Source organism: Sinocyclocheilus anshuiensis, unplaced genomic scaffold, assembly GCF_001515605.1.
Source record: "Sinocyclocheilus anshuiensis isolate Anshui unplaced genomic scaffold, SAMN03320099.WGS_v1.1 scaffold2350, whole genome shotgun sequence".
Taxonomy (NCBI): domain Eukaryota; kingdom Metazoa; phylum Chordata; class Actinopteri; order Cypriniformes; family Cyprinidae; genus Sinocyclocheilus; species Sinocyclocheilus anshuiensis.
The window spans coordinates 155,930-172,940 of record NW_015558761.1 but is presented as its reverse complement, the minus strand read 5'-3'; the positions used below and the strand labels follow the sequence as shown (position 1 = coordinate 172,940).

The window sequence follows — 17,011 nt, the reverse complement described above, 5'->3', positions numbered from 1 at the left end:
CACAAAATTATAGTTCTGTTTTTTTTTTTTTTTTTTAATCAAATATATACAGCTTTAATGAGCATAAAAAACTTATTTAAAAACATTAAAAATCTTACTGATCCTGAACTTTTGAAAGGCAGTGTAATTATAAATTAAATTGTTACCAAAATGATTCATTTCAGTGCTCAGGAAAAAAAAGGTGTTGTTATTGATAATGACAGGACTACAGCACAGTTCTTCACAGATCTTCATAAAGAAGTTTTCTAATTGAATCTCCTGTAGTTTCATTCCAGAGAAGCCCTGTGACCGCCCGCCCAGTGCATTAACCAAATGCTGCTTGAATTGAGCAAAACCTCACCATTCCAGAATGCATTCAGAGCATCTGTCACATTTCCTCGATCAACTTTAGGCCAAGAAAAGTTCATCCCAAAATTATAATTTGCTTAAAAGGTACTCACCCTTAGGCCATCCAAGATGTAGATGAGTTTGCCCCTTCATCAGAATAGATTTGGAGAAATTTAGCATTACATGGATGCTCTGCAGTGAATGGGTGCCGTCAGAATGAGAGTCCAAACAGCTGATGAAAACATCACAATAATCCACAGCACTCCAGTCCATCCATCAGCGTCTTGTGAAGCCAAAATCTGCGTGTTTTGTAAGAAACAAATCCATCAGTAAGACATTTTTAAACCGTTGCTTCTTTGTTATTATGCATCTTCAGTGTTATTATGGACTCATATTTTAGCCGGATGCAACAATTTGAAGTTGAAAACGTCTGGATTGATTTGTTTCTTACAAACACACAAATTTTCATTTCACAAAACTTCATGTCGGTTGGCCTTTTCAGCTTTGGATGAGCTATTCCTTTAAATAAGCCTTGGCATATTTCAAATATTCAAAGTTGTAGCGTCACTATTTTCATCCAAGAGCAGCAGCTCTGTGAGTGTCCAGATATGCAGTGAAACGGCGTACTATGACTTATACTACCACATTTTAGTACCACATACTAAACTTATACTATCACATTTTCACAGCACAACAACCTGATAAAGATAATAAAGCAGAATCAAATCAGATTTAGGTCTTCTGCACTATTCTACTCACAGTTCTGGAGGAGTATTCCACTCAAAGCACCGCTTTAGGCCAAATTTATATTAGAAATCAAAATGATAATGTCTGCTCCATTCCTTTAACAGAAAAATACTTGATTACTTTGCTTGGCTTTGCTTCTTTTCTAGCATTTATCAATGATTTACCAAATTAGATCTGTTGTGTGAATCACATCAAACTGTTTGACCCCTGAGACTCACTGCAGCCTTTTTCATGTTTATCCTGTACATATTAGGTCATTTCCATCACTGAATATGAACTGGATTTTCTTTGTTGTTTTTTGTCTCTCGCTCCCCCACAGGTCCTCTGCTCCGCGCTGTGGACAGTGGGAATCTCTGCGAGAGACAAAGAGGGGATCCGGATCACAAAAGGAGCGTGTATCTTTTGTAGGACAGAGACAAAAAAAGGACATCAGTCATGTTTTGTTCAACTCCTCTCTCTTCAGGAGTCACTCAGCCAACGGAGCTATCAATCTATTTTGATAACAAAACAGAAAAAAAGTGTGAAAAACAATGCTGATTTAGAAAAGGGTAAGGCAAACACAATGTGTTCTTTTATGCACATAATGGCAAATTCTTATTTTTAAGAACTAATTCTTTAATATGGAAAAGTTAAAAATGAGTCTTTTGTTTGTAAAATATGCAACTTTTTTTAAAGATTTTTTTTTTCTTCAGTCAGCAGCAGTAAGATATTTTTGTACAGCGTAATATGCAAAGTGCTTTTTGTTTGTCCTGTTTCTGAATTTGTAGTTTGATATTTAGATGTTTTGGTGAAAAAACCATTTAAAGCCACTTCATGCTGCACCATTTTAAGAATCTTCCAAGAAATAGTGATGAAATCACTCGAATTCAATCTTCACTTCTCTGAAAGCAACAGACAATCATTAACTTATTATTTATTACAAAGTTTGGTGCATAGCAAGGCAATAAAGCTTTGTCTTTCAAGTTCATATAACATATTAGATGCAGAAATAGCGATTCTCCAGTTATGTGTGCTTTCTTTTTAATTAGTAACGAATCCGAATTGTATGGTTTTAAGGTGTTTTATGAGGGGCATTTTAAATCGAACGATTACCTGTGAAACAGTTTGTGCCTCACATTAGTGTTCAGGATCAATTCCTTTTTATTTCAAATGTAAAAAAAGATTTTAGAAATTATTTTCAAATTCTGGATCCTCTTGATACTGTAGCTAAAATGAGAGATAAGACTGATTTAGTCTTTTTCAGGTTTCTGAAAGCTGGTCTTTGTGTTTAAATGTGCATGGGAATGTGCTTACAGTACAGGAGTCTCGAGGAAGTGACTTTAAGTGGTTTGTTAATATCAAAAATAGTTCATAAAAGTGATGATAACACATGACTCGATTAAGTTTCTCAATACCACACTGCTATAACTCAGCATATTTTTCTTCATGCTGTAGTAAAGCAGATATGTGTCAGTCTGGTTTGAAGACTTGAAAGAAAGCTTCACTTTTGTTTTTAACGGTATTTAACAGTATAAATCAATCCATCAAACACCTGCAGTAGGAGAATAATATAATCATGAAAAGGGAAGAAAATCAAGGCATTTGGTTATGCAGTTTTTTTTATATATATATATCAGTTTTGTAGATTATGAACAAAAAAAAAGTAACCGTGTACCTTTAATTTTTTGTTTGTCTTAACTTTCTACAATGAAGTTCGTTTTTACTACCGTATTGACTTTTTTCTTTATTTAAAGGAATAGTTCACCCAAAAAACAAAATAAATTTTTTTGAGAAATTTAGAAATTTAGCATTACATGCAGTGAATGGGTGCCGTCAGGATGAGTCCAAACAGCTGATAAAAGCATCACAATAATCCACAAGTAATCCAGTCCATCAATGAACATCTGGTGAGAAAAGCTATGTGTATCAAGATGTTTTTAACTACAAACCGTTGCTTCCGGATGAAATATGAGTCCATAATCCATAATTTTGCTTTGTCCAGTTAAAGTCTCATATAAACAAGGACTGAAATCTGCACAGATCAAGCACCATTTACAAGTGGAAACATCCAAAACAGCTCTAAACAAATATGTGGGTGGATTTTAATGTAAAAGGAAAACAGGGCATGGACTTTTTCTTTTTACTGGAGGAAGCGTTATTAAAAGTGATGGACTGGTATTTTGGTTGGAAGCATTGGTTTGAAGTTGAAAACTTTTAAATGCTGGATGTGTTCCAGCTTTGGTCTTCTCCAGATGTTAACTGATGGACTGGAGTGCTGTGGATTACTTGTGGATTATTGTGATGTTTTTATCAGCTGTTTGGACTCTCATTCTGACGGCACCCATTCACTGCAGAGCATCCATTGCTGAAACACTGATGCTACATTTCTCCAGATCTGTTCCCATGAAGAAACTCTTCTACATCTTAGCTGGCCTGAGGCCTGTGTTTTATTTTTCGGATGTTTGGTAAAACAAGACCAAAAAGGCGTTTAGCACACTGATGTTTTGCAGTGTGTCACGGCGACGTGTCCTCGTCAGGTTGTATGTTACCGTGGCTTTGGTTCTGTACAGTGCAGAGATTCGTAGAAATATCTTCCAAACGATGCAGGGGTTATACATGAGACATGTATAGCAGGAAAAACTATTATATGGAGCAGACGGTTAGGATCGAGAAGGACAGAAGCTGTTCTTCAGCGTGTGTAGTCGCTTTCTTCCTTCATGCTGCTGGGGTTTTTTTTTAAGATTTGTTTTCACTGATGTGTTTTGTTTTATCTTCCAAGTGAGATTTGCTGTAGTGTTTGGGCAAAGCTTTACTTTCTGGAAACTTTTTAGATGATGAATTCGTTTGGTTGTGTGTATTGGTTGCTGTTCCTTTTTGAAATCCCAGATTAATAGGATTTTTTAAAATGTTTGTGTGCAAAGTTTCTTTTATGTTCTTCTCTGTGCTGTTTGTCATTTTACTTGAAATGTACTGTCTTTGTCAATCATGATGATGCACTTCTAAAAGAATTTGAATATCCAACATGAAACTTTTTGATATCATTGATGAAAAAAAAAAATCAGTGTTCACTCATGAGTTGTTTTTGTACACTAAAGCATACCAATATATGTTATAAATGTCTTTACACTCTTAAAAATAAAGGTGCTTCACGATGCCATAGAAGAACCTTTTTGTCTAAATGGTTCCATAAAGAACCTTTAACATCTGAAGAACCTTTCACAAAAGCTTCTTTGTAGCAAAAGAAGGTTCTTCAGATTATAAAAAAAGTAAGAAAGAGATGGTTCTTGACTGAATGGTTCTTTGTGGAACCAAAAATGGTTCATCGCTGTGAAGAACCTATTTTTAAGAGTGTAGAAAGATTTGCTCTTCTCTAGAATAGAAACACAAGGGCTTATATATTAGAGAACACTAAAGACACGTGATGCAGTTGTTACTTCCTTCCTTCATTTGAGGGCTTCCCCTTGGTGCATTTTACAGTGGGTACGGAAAGTATTCAGACCCCCTTAAATTTTCACAACAACTCTGTGACTGTTCTTGAATGGCCCAGCCAGAGCCCTGACTTAAACCCAATTGAGCATCTCTGGAGAGACCTAAAAATGGCTGTCCACCAACGTTTACCATCCAACCTGACAGAACTGGAGAGGATCTGCAAGGAGGAATGGCAGAGGATCCCCAAATCCAGGTGTGAAAAACTTGTTGCATCTTTCCCAAAAAGACTCATGGCTGTATTAGCTCAAAAGGGTGCTTCTACTAAATACTGAGCAAAGGGTCTGAATACTTAGGACCATGTGATATTTCAGTTTTTCTTTTTGAATAAATCTGCAAAAATGTCAACGATTCTGTGTTTTTCTGTCAATATGGGGTGCTGTGTGTACATTAATGAGGAAAAAAAATTAACTTTAAATGATTTTAGCAAATGGCTGCAATATAACAAAGAGTGAAAAATGTAAGGGGGTCTGAATACTTTCCGTACCCACTGTACATTTTATGAATGTAAAGCCATGCCCTTGATCCGAAAACTATGAAATGGTTTTCATTAAGAGACTCTTCTCCATCCATAAAAAGAGCTGCTAGCTTGATCACCTTCTAGGATAGTTTGACATTACATTCAAAGAAGTTGTTATTGAAACTGATCAATACCTCTTTAACAGTTTACCATCTACTCAGGCTGAAATTCAAACTATTGGCAGTCTTGGAAATCTTTGTGATACACTTGTCTTCAGATTCCCAAAGAATGGATTCGTTCCGGCTACCAAAGATAGCTACGCCACTAAGATGCAACATGCCTATAGAGTATGACAGCAATCACAATCGTTTTCTACTAAAACAAATGTACTATAATAAATCCATGCGAGTGATTAAGGAGCTGATGAGTTTGTTGGTTACGCCAAAGGAAAAGTTTTTCCGTTGGCAGAATCACCTTTTGTAAAATCATCCTTTTCAGTGTGATTTTACTGTTGATGTTTTAAGTCAAATCTTCTGTACTAAAGTTATCTCTCAAGTTATACCATGCAGTTCACCTCGTGAAGGAAAATGGGATTGATTTTGGTTATCAAACTGATCAATCGTTTCATCCATTATTAACACAAAACATTAAACATGGTTTTGAAACTATGAAATGTGTTGGCTTTTATTCAGATCGATTACATATATCTGCATTATTATCAATTATCTACCATTTCCAAGAGCTGGGATGATGCTGAATGTGAAAGTCAGAACTCTGTTCTCATCGCTCAGTTCAGATTTTCAAAGAAGAGCTGCTAATTGTTCGAAGAGCTCATTTCATAGTTTCAAAATGTATTGCTGCTAACATGGGGTGTTCAAGCTGTTCACCAGATAAAGCCACAGAACCATTTCAAGTTATTGCAGCGAAGCTGTAATCCAAGTGCCTCAAGAAATGAACTGTGTTGAGTTGCTTTGGGTCGGTAGACAGCATCAAGATGTCTAGAGATGATGGGAAGTTGTACAGAATCAATACTGTATGTTTGTGATGCTGATGTTGTGATTATTGAACACGTGGCTTGTCTCTTGAACAGCTTTTTAAAACATTCTTTATTTATACAATAACACATTTTGAACAGGTGTCTGAAGAAACAGTTTGGTTGCATGTTAACCGGAGCTTCTAGCCGGAAATTTGTCTTCCTGTGACAGTTTCTGATTTTCTGTTCCTTTTTTATTTTTATTTTTAAAGAAAAACTACAACAACAACAAAAATGTTCTTCTGTTTTTGTTTGTGCCTTTTTTTAACTGATCTCTTGAATTCCATTTTTTTAATAAAATCTTGTTTGTATTTTGTTGGTTTATTTACTTTTTCAGTTATTCCAAAGTCTCTAGACAAGTCATGTCACTCGACGGCCATCTTTGAAACGCCGCTCGGGCATGCAAGTGCAGCTCCTATCTCTTTGTATGGGGAAACATCAAATTCTCCAAAACTGTTCACTAAGCTTACGATTAAATCTTATATTTGAAATCACCAAAGAAATCTGACAACTGTGTCATAAATGTTGTTTCTTTTGCTCAAATAGCCTTATAAAAAGCTTATTTTTCAGGCTAGCTCAGCCAGTGCGCATGCGCACGTCTCAGAGCGCTGACTGTTTCTATAGCAACCGGGACTTCTAACGGCAGCTGCAGTGACGCGCAATTAGCAATTGGCTCTTTCATTCAGAAGGCGGGGCTTCCTGCTATTGAGCGGCCATACTGAGCGTTGCATTTTTCCCCATTCAAAACTACACAAGCGACATGTCTTGGGTATTCTATAGGCTTTGGTTATTCTCAGCATTTTCATCAAAGAACATTAAAACATCAACTGCTGGTTTATTATTATTATTATTATTATTCAGATTTTTTTTATAAATTGTGAAGACTCTTATTTTCATTCAATTTTATAATTATGCATTTATACTTGATTTGCCACTGACTAAATTCTACCACGTACTGACACATTTCCTTAATTTATTAATCAATTTAGTTGATGTTCAAATAAGTTTGTCTTTCGCACACAAATCTTTACTATTCATACACGTTACACTGTAAATAATAGTAACCTGCAGTTATTAGCTTAGAGAGCTTTTTCTACCTTTACCTTTAATAGCCCTAATTTACCCCAAATGTTTTATTGGTAAAAACATATTCAGATTCATTCAATATGATATTGAATATTTTCCCCCAACCTGAATAAAACCAGTTAATTTAAATGTTATCGTTTTTAAGATACCTTTTTTTTTTCAGTCCACTGTTCTTAAAATGTACGTTTCTACTATTTACCACATTTTAGAATAAGTAAATCCTTAAAGTCAACAAATTAAAGTATGGGAAGTTTTATGTCCAAATATGTTCAAATGCAATCTTCCTAATATATAAACAAGTCCTTGAATTTGATTGGCTGAGCCCTTCCACGAGTGCTGTTGGATATTTGACCAGTTTCAGCTCTGGTACTGTTCACCGTTTGTATCGCTCCGCATGTCCCTCGTTCTGGACAGGCAGCATTTCTCCCAGTGAGCGGCAATGGCGTGAGCCTTACCTCGGCAAGGCCTTCTGACATTTGTCACTGGCTCTGGAGACTTTGTAGTGGTTAAACAAGATATTATTTGTTTTGGTTACATCTAAACTTTGGTCTCATGAATCAATCATTTTGGTGCTGGGGATTTCCTAGCATCTTCAGTGCAGGTTACTTTGTTACGCCAGTAGGTGGAGGCAAGGGACTGTCTTTATACGCGAGTTGTTCCCAGCCATGTCCTGGAAGACTGCACATTGTGCATGTCACATCAATGTTTTGAACCAAACACGCCTGGTTCACATCATCAGTTCGTTAGTAAAGACTGCAACGTCTGAAAAAGACAAAGAAGACATGCAAAATGTGTAGTGTTGGAGGGCTCCAGGAACGTGGTTGGGAACCACCAAGTTAATAGACCATTCATTCAGGAATGAAAGCAAGGAAATTATGTGAACTTTGCATACCACTTCACACAGTTCAACAGATGAGCAATTGGTCAGCGAAGATCATGGAAAGTAAGAGAACACTCAGTTCACAAGTACTACAAGTGGTATGCTGGTATACTATGCTGTATGCAAAGGATGGACACACCTGCCTGTAGCTTTCTAGTGATTTTGAAGACATTGATTAGCTTGTTCAGGAGTGTTTGATTAGGGTTGGAGCTAAACTCTGCAGGACAGTGGCTCTCCAGGACAAAAGTTGCCCAGCCCTGCTCTACTGTATGCACTTACAGTTTGCACTTTGCCATCTAGTGTATCAACATTTTAGATTTATTCATTTGGCAGACGCTTTTAGCCAAAGCGACTTGAAGCATAACAAAAGCAATTCATCATAGGATGGCAATAAACACGAGAAGTGCCAGTTATACAAGGTTTCGGTCATCATTCAAAATAGTAAAAGCTAAGACAGGACGGGAATAAGGGATAATGAGAACATTTTTAGGAGAATGCAGTAAGGTGCTCACGCAAGAGATGGGTTTTCAATTATTTCTTGAAGATTGTGAGGGATTTGGCTGTCTGGAGTTATATAGGTCATTCCACCAGTAAGGAACGGTGAAAGAAAATGTCCTTGAGAGTGATTTTGAGCCGCTCTCGATGGGACAACAAGGCTCCACTCCCTTACTGACCGCAGGCTGCTGGATGGGACATGACTTGTAAGAGAGAGTGGAAGTAGGAGGGTGCAGAGCCCGGCAAGCGCCAAGGTCTTGAACTTGAAGCGAGCCACAATTGGAAACCAGTGCAGAGAGATGAGAAGCAGTGTGACATGGGCTCTCTTGGGCTCATTGAAAATGAGACTTGCTGCTGCATTCTGGATCATTTGCAGAGGTTTGATTGCACATGTTGGGAGTCCAGCCAGAAGAGCATTACCATAGTCCAGACTAGAAATGACAAGGTCCTGGACGAGTTCTGTTAGGAAGGGCTTGATCTTACTAATGTCTCAATTCCCAAATGGAATACTAAGCACTGTACATTCACTTCCCCCACCTACAATTCCTGCCGGATCTGAGACTCGAACTTGCAACCTTTGGGTTACGAGTCCGACTCTCTAACCATTAGGCCACGATGCAATGCCGCACATAACGCAATGCCACTAGCTTTACCGTAGTAATGAACAATAGTGAACAAAAATTAATTTCTTCATTTTGTTTGTTAGTCACCTTTTATACCCAACATCAGCCCAGTCACCCTCAGATGAAGGCGTATTCTTTATGCAAACACAGCCAAAGATCTTTAACATCAATAATAATCAAATATTAGTAATATACATTGATAATATCAGTAATAAAGTAAATCATGCGCACAGTTTACTAATTCGTTCCTTCGTTTTAAGAAAATTGTGAGTACGTTTTACTGTTTTGTTACCTCTTTTTAATGAAATCATGAGTAAGTTTTACTAACTCTTGTCCACAATTTCATAAACCCGTCAAACATCACATGGCGAACACAGAAGTTTGTCATATCATGTCAGCCTAGTCTAATTGTTTAAACGTATGAATTAGTATGTAACATTTACAGTTATGTACATTTTGATTGATGCTGAAACGTACAATTTGGATGTATTGAAACATTTAAAACATAAACATTGTTACATCCAGTGGCAGCTCCTGGGTTTTAAAATAGAGGAGGCACACTAATTGTATTGGTTTGGGGATCCCTGCCTATTATTATTATTATTATTATTATTATTATTATTATTATTATTATTATTATTATTATTATTATTATTATTATTATTATTATTATTATTATTATTATTATTATTATTATTATTATTATTATTATTATTATTATTATTATTATTTGCTTAACCACTTTAATATGGCTTTTTGGTTGCTTTTAGTCAGAAAATGACCAGATTTTTTGCGTCGCGGGATTAAATTCCCGAATAAAACACGGTAGCGGTCAGTAACTCTGGTGTAATTTGAACGGGAGCGGGCGGTCTAACTATTGTTCCCGACGTCCATTTAGAACAGCATATCTGCACTTTATTCTTATTGACCACCGGTACAGCTTGTGCTCAGGACTGTTAGCAGGCTGTACCGGTGGTTAATATACGGCCATCAGACAGAACAGGCAGGTTGTCGATGAGTGACAGCAGAATAAGGATGGAGCAAAGTGTGGATGCGCTGTCCTTGAAGGACGTTCAACTCGGTTTTGTTTATATTTTGCTTAGCCTATAATTTTAAATGAAAGATGCCGTATTTATTTTTCTCTGCGACACTTTTCCTACTGTTAACAGAAAAATGTCAAACAAATTTAGTAGTGACGTGACATGTGGCCAAATATGGTGACCAATACTCAGAATTAGTGCTCTGCATTTACCCATCCAAAGTGCACACACACAGCAGTGAACACACACACACTGTGAACACACACCCGGAGCAGTGGGCAGCCATTTATGCTGCGGCGCCCGGGGAGCAGTTGGGGGTTCGGTGCCTTGCTCAAGGGCACCTCAGTCGTGGTATTGAAGGTGGGAGAGAGCGCTGTACATTCACTCCCCCCACCTACAATCCCTGCCGGTACGAGACTCAAACCCGCAACCTTTGGGTTATGAGTCCGACTCTCTAACCATTAGGCCACGACTTCCCCATAGTATTTTGACAATACGTATAAAAATAGCTAATAGGCTATTTTTGTACAACCTACTTTTTTTTTTTCTCTCTGCACACTTTTTCCCATTGTGTTGTCAATGTTAAACGAATTGTATCCTGACAAGACGAATAAAAACAAGAAATACAATTTTTGTACATTTTTATTTTCTCTGACACCTTTTTTCCTACTGTGTTGCATAAAATATTAAACGAATTTTGTGTCTTAAGATAATTCATATAAATTCAAGTCAAAGTATATATGAAGTATGAAGCTAATATAGCTTCGATACTGAATTATATTTCTCAGCAGCGAGAAGGTAAAATTGCTGTTTTGAAGTGACTAAACTCACAGCTTCATTGTTTGTAGATAGAGACGCACAGATACAGGTAATCACACACAACTTTCATCTCTCTCTCAAAATGGCCATATTTCTATTGTAAAATGAATGATGTTGACTAAAATGAAATGATTCGCAACTTCCATCTTACCTCGCAGTCATTCAACTTTAAACTGATGCTTCGTTTGCACTGGAAATCGTGCTCTGCTTCTGTGAACGATAAACCCCGCCTACTTTGATTTGATTGGCCATCTCAATTATTTTGACATTGACGAGCTCTGTTAGACCGCTGAGGCAGACTAGACTGAAAATCTAACATTTAAAATTTAACAATTAAATATAACATTGAAATGCCTGCAACATTGTGCCTACAGCCAAATCACAGCCATGCCGATATAGAGCCATATTCCTCTCCTGCTTATGTGATATCGCTCATGTATCATGAGCATTGAGATTTCTGACCAGTATATGTTTGAAATCCAAACATACACAACACATACACAAGATCTCTGGCACGGTTCCTTTATTTATTTTTCGAAAGCATTATTATCAATCTACAAATTCATAGAGTGAAAAATTTAAGGGGGTCTGAATACTTTCCGTACCCACTGTACATACTGACATTCATCATTATTTTAATTCTTCTTCTTATCTCCATTTTTCTAGCTTTATCATACCCATTAGCCAACTAACAAGAAAACTTGTCATTTTACATTTTTTAAAAGTAATACTCCGAAAGCTGTTATGTAAATGTTAGGATTGGGTGCCTGATGTGTTGCACACCTCAATTTGTAAACACAGTTTAGTATCTGTCTATCATTAATTTCTGTGCATTTATTTTTCATAGACAGAAATATGAATCCCTTAATGAGGACAGGCTTAAGTTGAAACTGTACATTGAACCGGCAGCAGATGATATATGATGAAATAACCTGTATGCGAAAGTTACAATACTACAGTGCATTGCAAAATGAATGATCTCACAATGTCAAATTGTGATAATCAAATATTTATATAACACAGTTTCAGAATACTGTTATTTTAACACTCAATGACTGCATAACATTTATATTAAAAAAATAAATAGATTATTGGTATGAAAATAATAGAGCTTAATATAAACTCCACATTTGAACTTTATGAACTTTCAACTGCCAGCCGAGTGAAAATTGTTATTGACATATAATTATAAATAAAATAATTTGTCATAAGCAAAAAAGACCTTACTTCATTTTTGTAGCTCCTTTTAAGCCAATAGTTCATGATAAGAGCCCAGATTTGATGGATCTTATTTTGTATTTTCAATATTATTTTTATTTTAAAATCAATCCTTGCACATGTTTTGGTGCAACCAAATATAGTCACAATGATTTAGTCATGTGAAAAGTTTTCGACTTTGACCTTTGAATAACACATGAAGTGCATATCTCAGAACCTGAGAAAACAGTCCTACAGAGTTGATTTTCTTTAAACAGTAAATAAAAGGCCACATGTTGTTCTAAAAATGTTGAGGTTGCAGAACAGTTTGAAACATTAGCTATCAGTATTGTACGTGACAGACATTATTACAACACAAGCATGCTCATTCTCTACCATTACCAAACAACTGCAGCAGGAACGTGAACAAGTACACAATATCCAGGTAGAGACTGAGTGTTGCAAAGATATATTCTTCAGGACTCATTGCGTATTGCTTGTTCCCGATCAGCAGCTGTGTATCAAAGGCGAGAAACTGGGACAGAAGATGCGAGAGAAGAGAAAGAGACACAGGTCAGTCAACGTTATATCACCTTAATCACATGATTAAATAAGCATCATTTAAAACCATAATCCTTTCTTGACTAATCTGCTTCTCACCATGGTAAAGACAACAGCTCCTATGCTGGCGTAGACCGCATGCAACCAGGGAACCTTTCAAAAGACAAAGCAGTTAGAAAGTGACTAGTATCTATATTTGGACTGTTAATGCTTTTGTACAGATTAGGACTGGGACGATTATAGCTATTAGGACTATAATTATCTAAAACCAAAAATACAGTACTCAACTTGTTTGTTAAAAACTCAGTGAGGTGTTCAGGTGCTGCTACATTTATGTTGACTTGAGAAAGCCATCATATTGCTATTCTGTTTAAACCTAAAATTATTATTCTCCTAAAACTAACATTTCTGCACTGGGTTAAATACAACCCAGCGCTGGGTAAAATATGAACAAACCCAGCTATTGGGTTGTTTTGACCCAGTGGTTAAGTTACTACCCAGAAGGTTGGGTTCAACATTTCACCCAACCGCTGGGTCAAAACAAGCCACTTGCTGGGTTTGTTCATATTTCACCCAGCGCTGGGTTGTATTTAACCCAGCATTTTTTAGAGTGTGACTGTAACTCCTCGAGCTTTAGAGCTATGACCATCAAACTATCACAATATCCTAGCAACGTGAAAGCATTGCTACTGATTTGTCTGTAACACTTTCGTTTAGGGACCAATTTTCACTATTAACTAGTTGCATGCATACACTCTAAAAAATGCTGGGTTAAATACAACCCAGTGCTGGGTAAAATAGGGACACACCCAGCAATTGGGTTGTTTTGACCCAGCGGTCAAGTTACTACCCAGAAGGTTGGGTTAAACATTTAACCCAACCGCTGGGTCAAAACAGCCCAATTGCTGGGTTTGTCCCTGTTTTCCCCGCACTGGGTTGTATTTAACCCAGCATTTTTTAGAGTGTATTACTAGCATATTGGCTGTTTATTAGTACTTATAAAGCACATATTCTGAATGAGCATATTCTACATCCCTAATCCTAAACTTAAAAACTACCGTACTAACTATTAATAAGCAGTAATTAGAAGTTTATTGAGGCAAAAGTCATAGTTAATAGTGAGTTAATAGTGAGTTAACAGTGAGAACTAGACCTTAAAATAACCTGTGACCCAAATTGACGGTCTGAGAGACTGCATGGCCTTAAAACCTTCAAATGTTGAGATTTAAAAAAAACTATGTTAAACTTAAAATTGCTTCAAACTTCAAAATTCAAACTTTCTGGTCAGGCTTTATCAAGCCAACGTCAAAGTTTGTCTTGACAACCTTTTATTTTATTTTATTTTCTTCTTTTTTTTGATCTAGTTTACTTATATTTTTGGATACTTACATAGCCAAAGGGAACCACAAATCCCATGACAATAGCACAGAAAAACATGACCATACACAGAATGAAGAGAAGACCTTGAAAAGAGGTGATGTCAATCTAGAGAGTCAAAAAACAACACTTTAGAATTTTAATATTACTGTATTTTACATGTGCATATATCATCATGGTAACACAAATATAATAAAATACACTGATGTACACTAAAAAGTCTATTAGTATTTATAGTTGGAATAATTCTTCCAGCATTTGCTCACCTTGCTCTGAAAGCTGAAGATGGTGACACACAGACACACTATGGCAGTGATGCCAATGCACAGCACTACAGACTTGGTGTTGTAGAAACTGGCAGAAGTAAGAACAGGTACTGTTATGTTCAGTAGAAATTAAACATATCTTGTAGACTTAAAAAAAATATGTTTGGAAAAGCATGCACACACAACAGACATGTCATTACCTAGAGATGAAACCCAACATGCAAGCCATGCTCAGAGTCTGCATTCGCACAAAAGCATGCAAAATGAACGACAGAGGGGAAAAAAAAACATTTAAAAATCAGGCATATTTTATTTATATTAATGCAATGATTTAAAAAAAAATGCAAACCACAGTATACACTCTAAATTATGACTCTAGAAATTCTAAAATACTAGAAATTAATTAGACCAAAGGACAACATGCACTTTACTTGGGGTGAGGGACAGATTTAAGTATGTAAGTGTAAAATTATAAGTCAAAGTGGATGAAATTTTAAAAGGATTAGTTCGCTCCAAGAGAAAATTTTCTTTCTTTCTTTCTTTGCTGGATCCTCCATCCTCCAGTGGATGCTCTGCAGTGAATGGGTGCCGTCAGAATGAGAGTCCAAACAGCTGATAAAAACATCACCATAATCCAAGGCACTCCAGTCCATCAGTTCACATCTTGAGAAGCCAAAAGCTACGTGTTCATACTGTATCCATCCATGAAACAAATCCATCAAGTAATTTTTTAACTTCAAATCTTTGCTGCTAGATAAAATATGAGTCCATAATCCATAATAAGACTTCTTCCAGTGGTCTTCTCATCTCATCTGAATCAGGAAATATGCACAGATCTAAGCAACATTTATGAACCAAACAGTCAAAAACAGCCCTAAACAAATATGTCGGTGGATTTGATGTGAGAGACAACAGGAGATGGCATTTTTTTACTGGAGGAAGCGTTATTATAGATTATGGACTCTATTTTTATATATATATTTTTAGCCTGAAGCAACGGTTTAAAGTTAAAATGCTTTAATGATGGATTTATTTCTTACAAACACAGCTTTTGTCTTCTCCAGATGTTAACTGATGGACTGGAGTGCTGTGGATTATTGTGATGTTTTTATCAGCTGTTTGGACTCTCATTCTGACGGCACCCATTCACTGCAGAGCATCCATTGGTGAGCAAGAGATTAATGCTAAATTTCTCCAAATCCATGAAAAAAACAAACAAACAAACACCTGCATCTTAAATGGTCTGAGGGTTAGTAAATTTACAGCAAATTGTTTGGGGTGAGCTATTCCTTTAATGCATCTTGATACTCACAAAGATTGTAAGCAGAATAAGATTCCATGGAAACTGCCTCCTGTAATACAGAAATGAAAAGATGGATGCCACTATTATTATGATGTTTTCCCAAAATTTTTTTTTCATATAAGAGATGAGTGTTTAACCAGTATATAACTACAACTGCAATTTATTAACAGTTTATTGACTTGCCTCAAATCACCGCAGCAAGCCAATGAGATATATGTGACAAGAAACAGAAGACTGCAAAATACAAACATTGCTTGAGTTAGAGATACAGTTAGTATGCTGAAATAAATGACCAAGTCGTTAACATTTTAAAGCATTTATGGCTTTAAACATTTTAATTACTGATTAAACAGCAGTTTCACATACTTGGACATGGAGTATAACACAGGATGAGTCTGAATGTATATCCTCATTGGAGCACTACAGCAGAGAGAAAAGGATCAGGAATGTCAAATAGTTAATATACAATCGAATATGCTTACACATAATTGATACATAACATTAACTACCATTCAAAAGTTTGAGGTCAGTAAGATTTTTTCATGTTTCTGAAAGAAGTGTCTTCTGCTCACCATGGCTGCATTTATTTGTTAAAAAGTAAATACAGTAAAAGAAACCTAATATTGTGAAATATTATTACAATTTAAAAGAATTGTTTTCTGTATGAATATTTTGTAAAATGTAATTTATTTCTGTGATCAAAGCTGAATTTTCAGCATCATTACTGCAGTCTTCAGTGTCACATGATCTTCAGAAATCATCAATATGCTGATTTGCTGCTCAAGAAACATTTCTGATCATTATCAATGTTGAAAACAGTATTTTTTGTGAAAACTTCCTGTCCCCAAACTTTTGCTCGACAGTGTAATTCAGTGATGAGACATTGTCATATATTAGTAATATAGCAAGAATCAGTTACTCACCAGAATGTGAAGAGGGCAATAACTGCTACTGTTGAAAAGAGCTGCAGCATCAGAATTGAATAAACCTGCAAGAATATGAGAAGAGTAAGAGTAAGATTTTTTTTTTACAAACGTTTTGATTTGATTGTCCTCTATACTTTACATAATTAAGTGTAAATATTTAATCTGCTACCTTTCGTATAAAAACACGTCTAATATACATGTCATCCCAGGAAAAACATCCTTCACCATAGTAGTAACCAGGACATCCTGCAAAGAGATAATAAAATGACATAAAATTAAGACAAGAAAAAATGATATATATGACAAAAGACACAATGTTAGTTCTGATAGATAGATAGATAGATAGATAGATTGATAGAAATAGTCAGATAGATAGATAGATAGATAGATAGATAGATTGATAGAA

At 36.0% G+C, this 17,011-nt stretch overlaps 2 protein-coding genes across 3 annotated transcripts in view; one reads left to right on the top strand and one right to left on the bottom strand.

The window, feature by feature from the left end:
• LOC107681488 (RNA-binding motif, single-stranded-interacting protein 2-like) overlaps positions 1 to 1,856 on the top strand; it is a 20,315-nt gene extending 18,459 nt beyond the window's left edge. Inside the window, exon 13 of one of the 2 annotated variants that reach the window (XM_016477800.1) lies at positions 1,394 to 1,856. The gene's annotated coding sequence lies outside the window, so the exon portion shown is untranslated. Of the gene's footprint in view, positions 1 to 264; positions 473 to 1,393 lie in introns of those variants that run through there. The other variant, XM_016477801.1, reaches the window with a different exon arrangement.
• A 9,889-nt stretch (positions 1,857 to 11,745) lies between these two features.
• LOC107681489 (protein lifeguard 2-like) overlaps positions 11,746 to 17,011 on the bottom strand; it is a 7,271-nt gene continuing 2,005 nt past the window's right edge. The window contains exons 3-12 of the mRNA XM_016477802.1: positions 16,775 to 16,851; positions 16,603 to 16,667; positions 16,046 to 16,099; positions 15,863 to 15,913; positions 15,689 to 15,728; positions 14,577 to 14,614; positions 14,377 to 14,464; positions 14,123 to 14,218; positions 12,833 to 12,886; positions 11,746 to 12,707 (exon numbers count right to left, since the gene is read on the bottom strand). Of these exons, the coding sequence (XP_016333288.1) occupies positions 12,558 to 12,707; positions 12,833 to 12,886; positions 14,123 to 14,218; positions 14,377 to 14,464; positions 14,577 to 14,614; positions 15,689 to 15,728; positions 15,863 to 15,913; positions 16,046 to 16,099; positions 16,603 to 16,667; positions 16,775 to 16,851 (713 nt within the window). The 3' untranslated portion in view covers positions 11,746 to 12,557. The remainder of the gene's footprint in view (positions 12,708 to 12,832; positions 12,887 to 14,122; positions 14,219 to 14,376; positions 14,465 to 14,576; positions 14,615 to 15,688; positions 15,729 to 15,862; positions 15,914 to 16,045; positions 16,100 to 16,602; positions 16,668 to 16,774; positions 16,852 to 17,011) is intronic.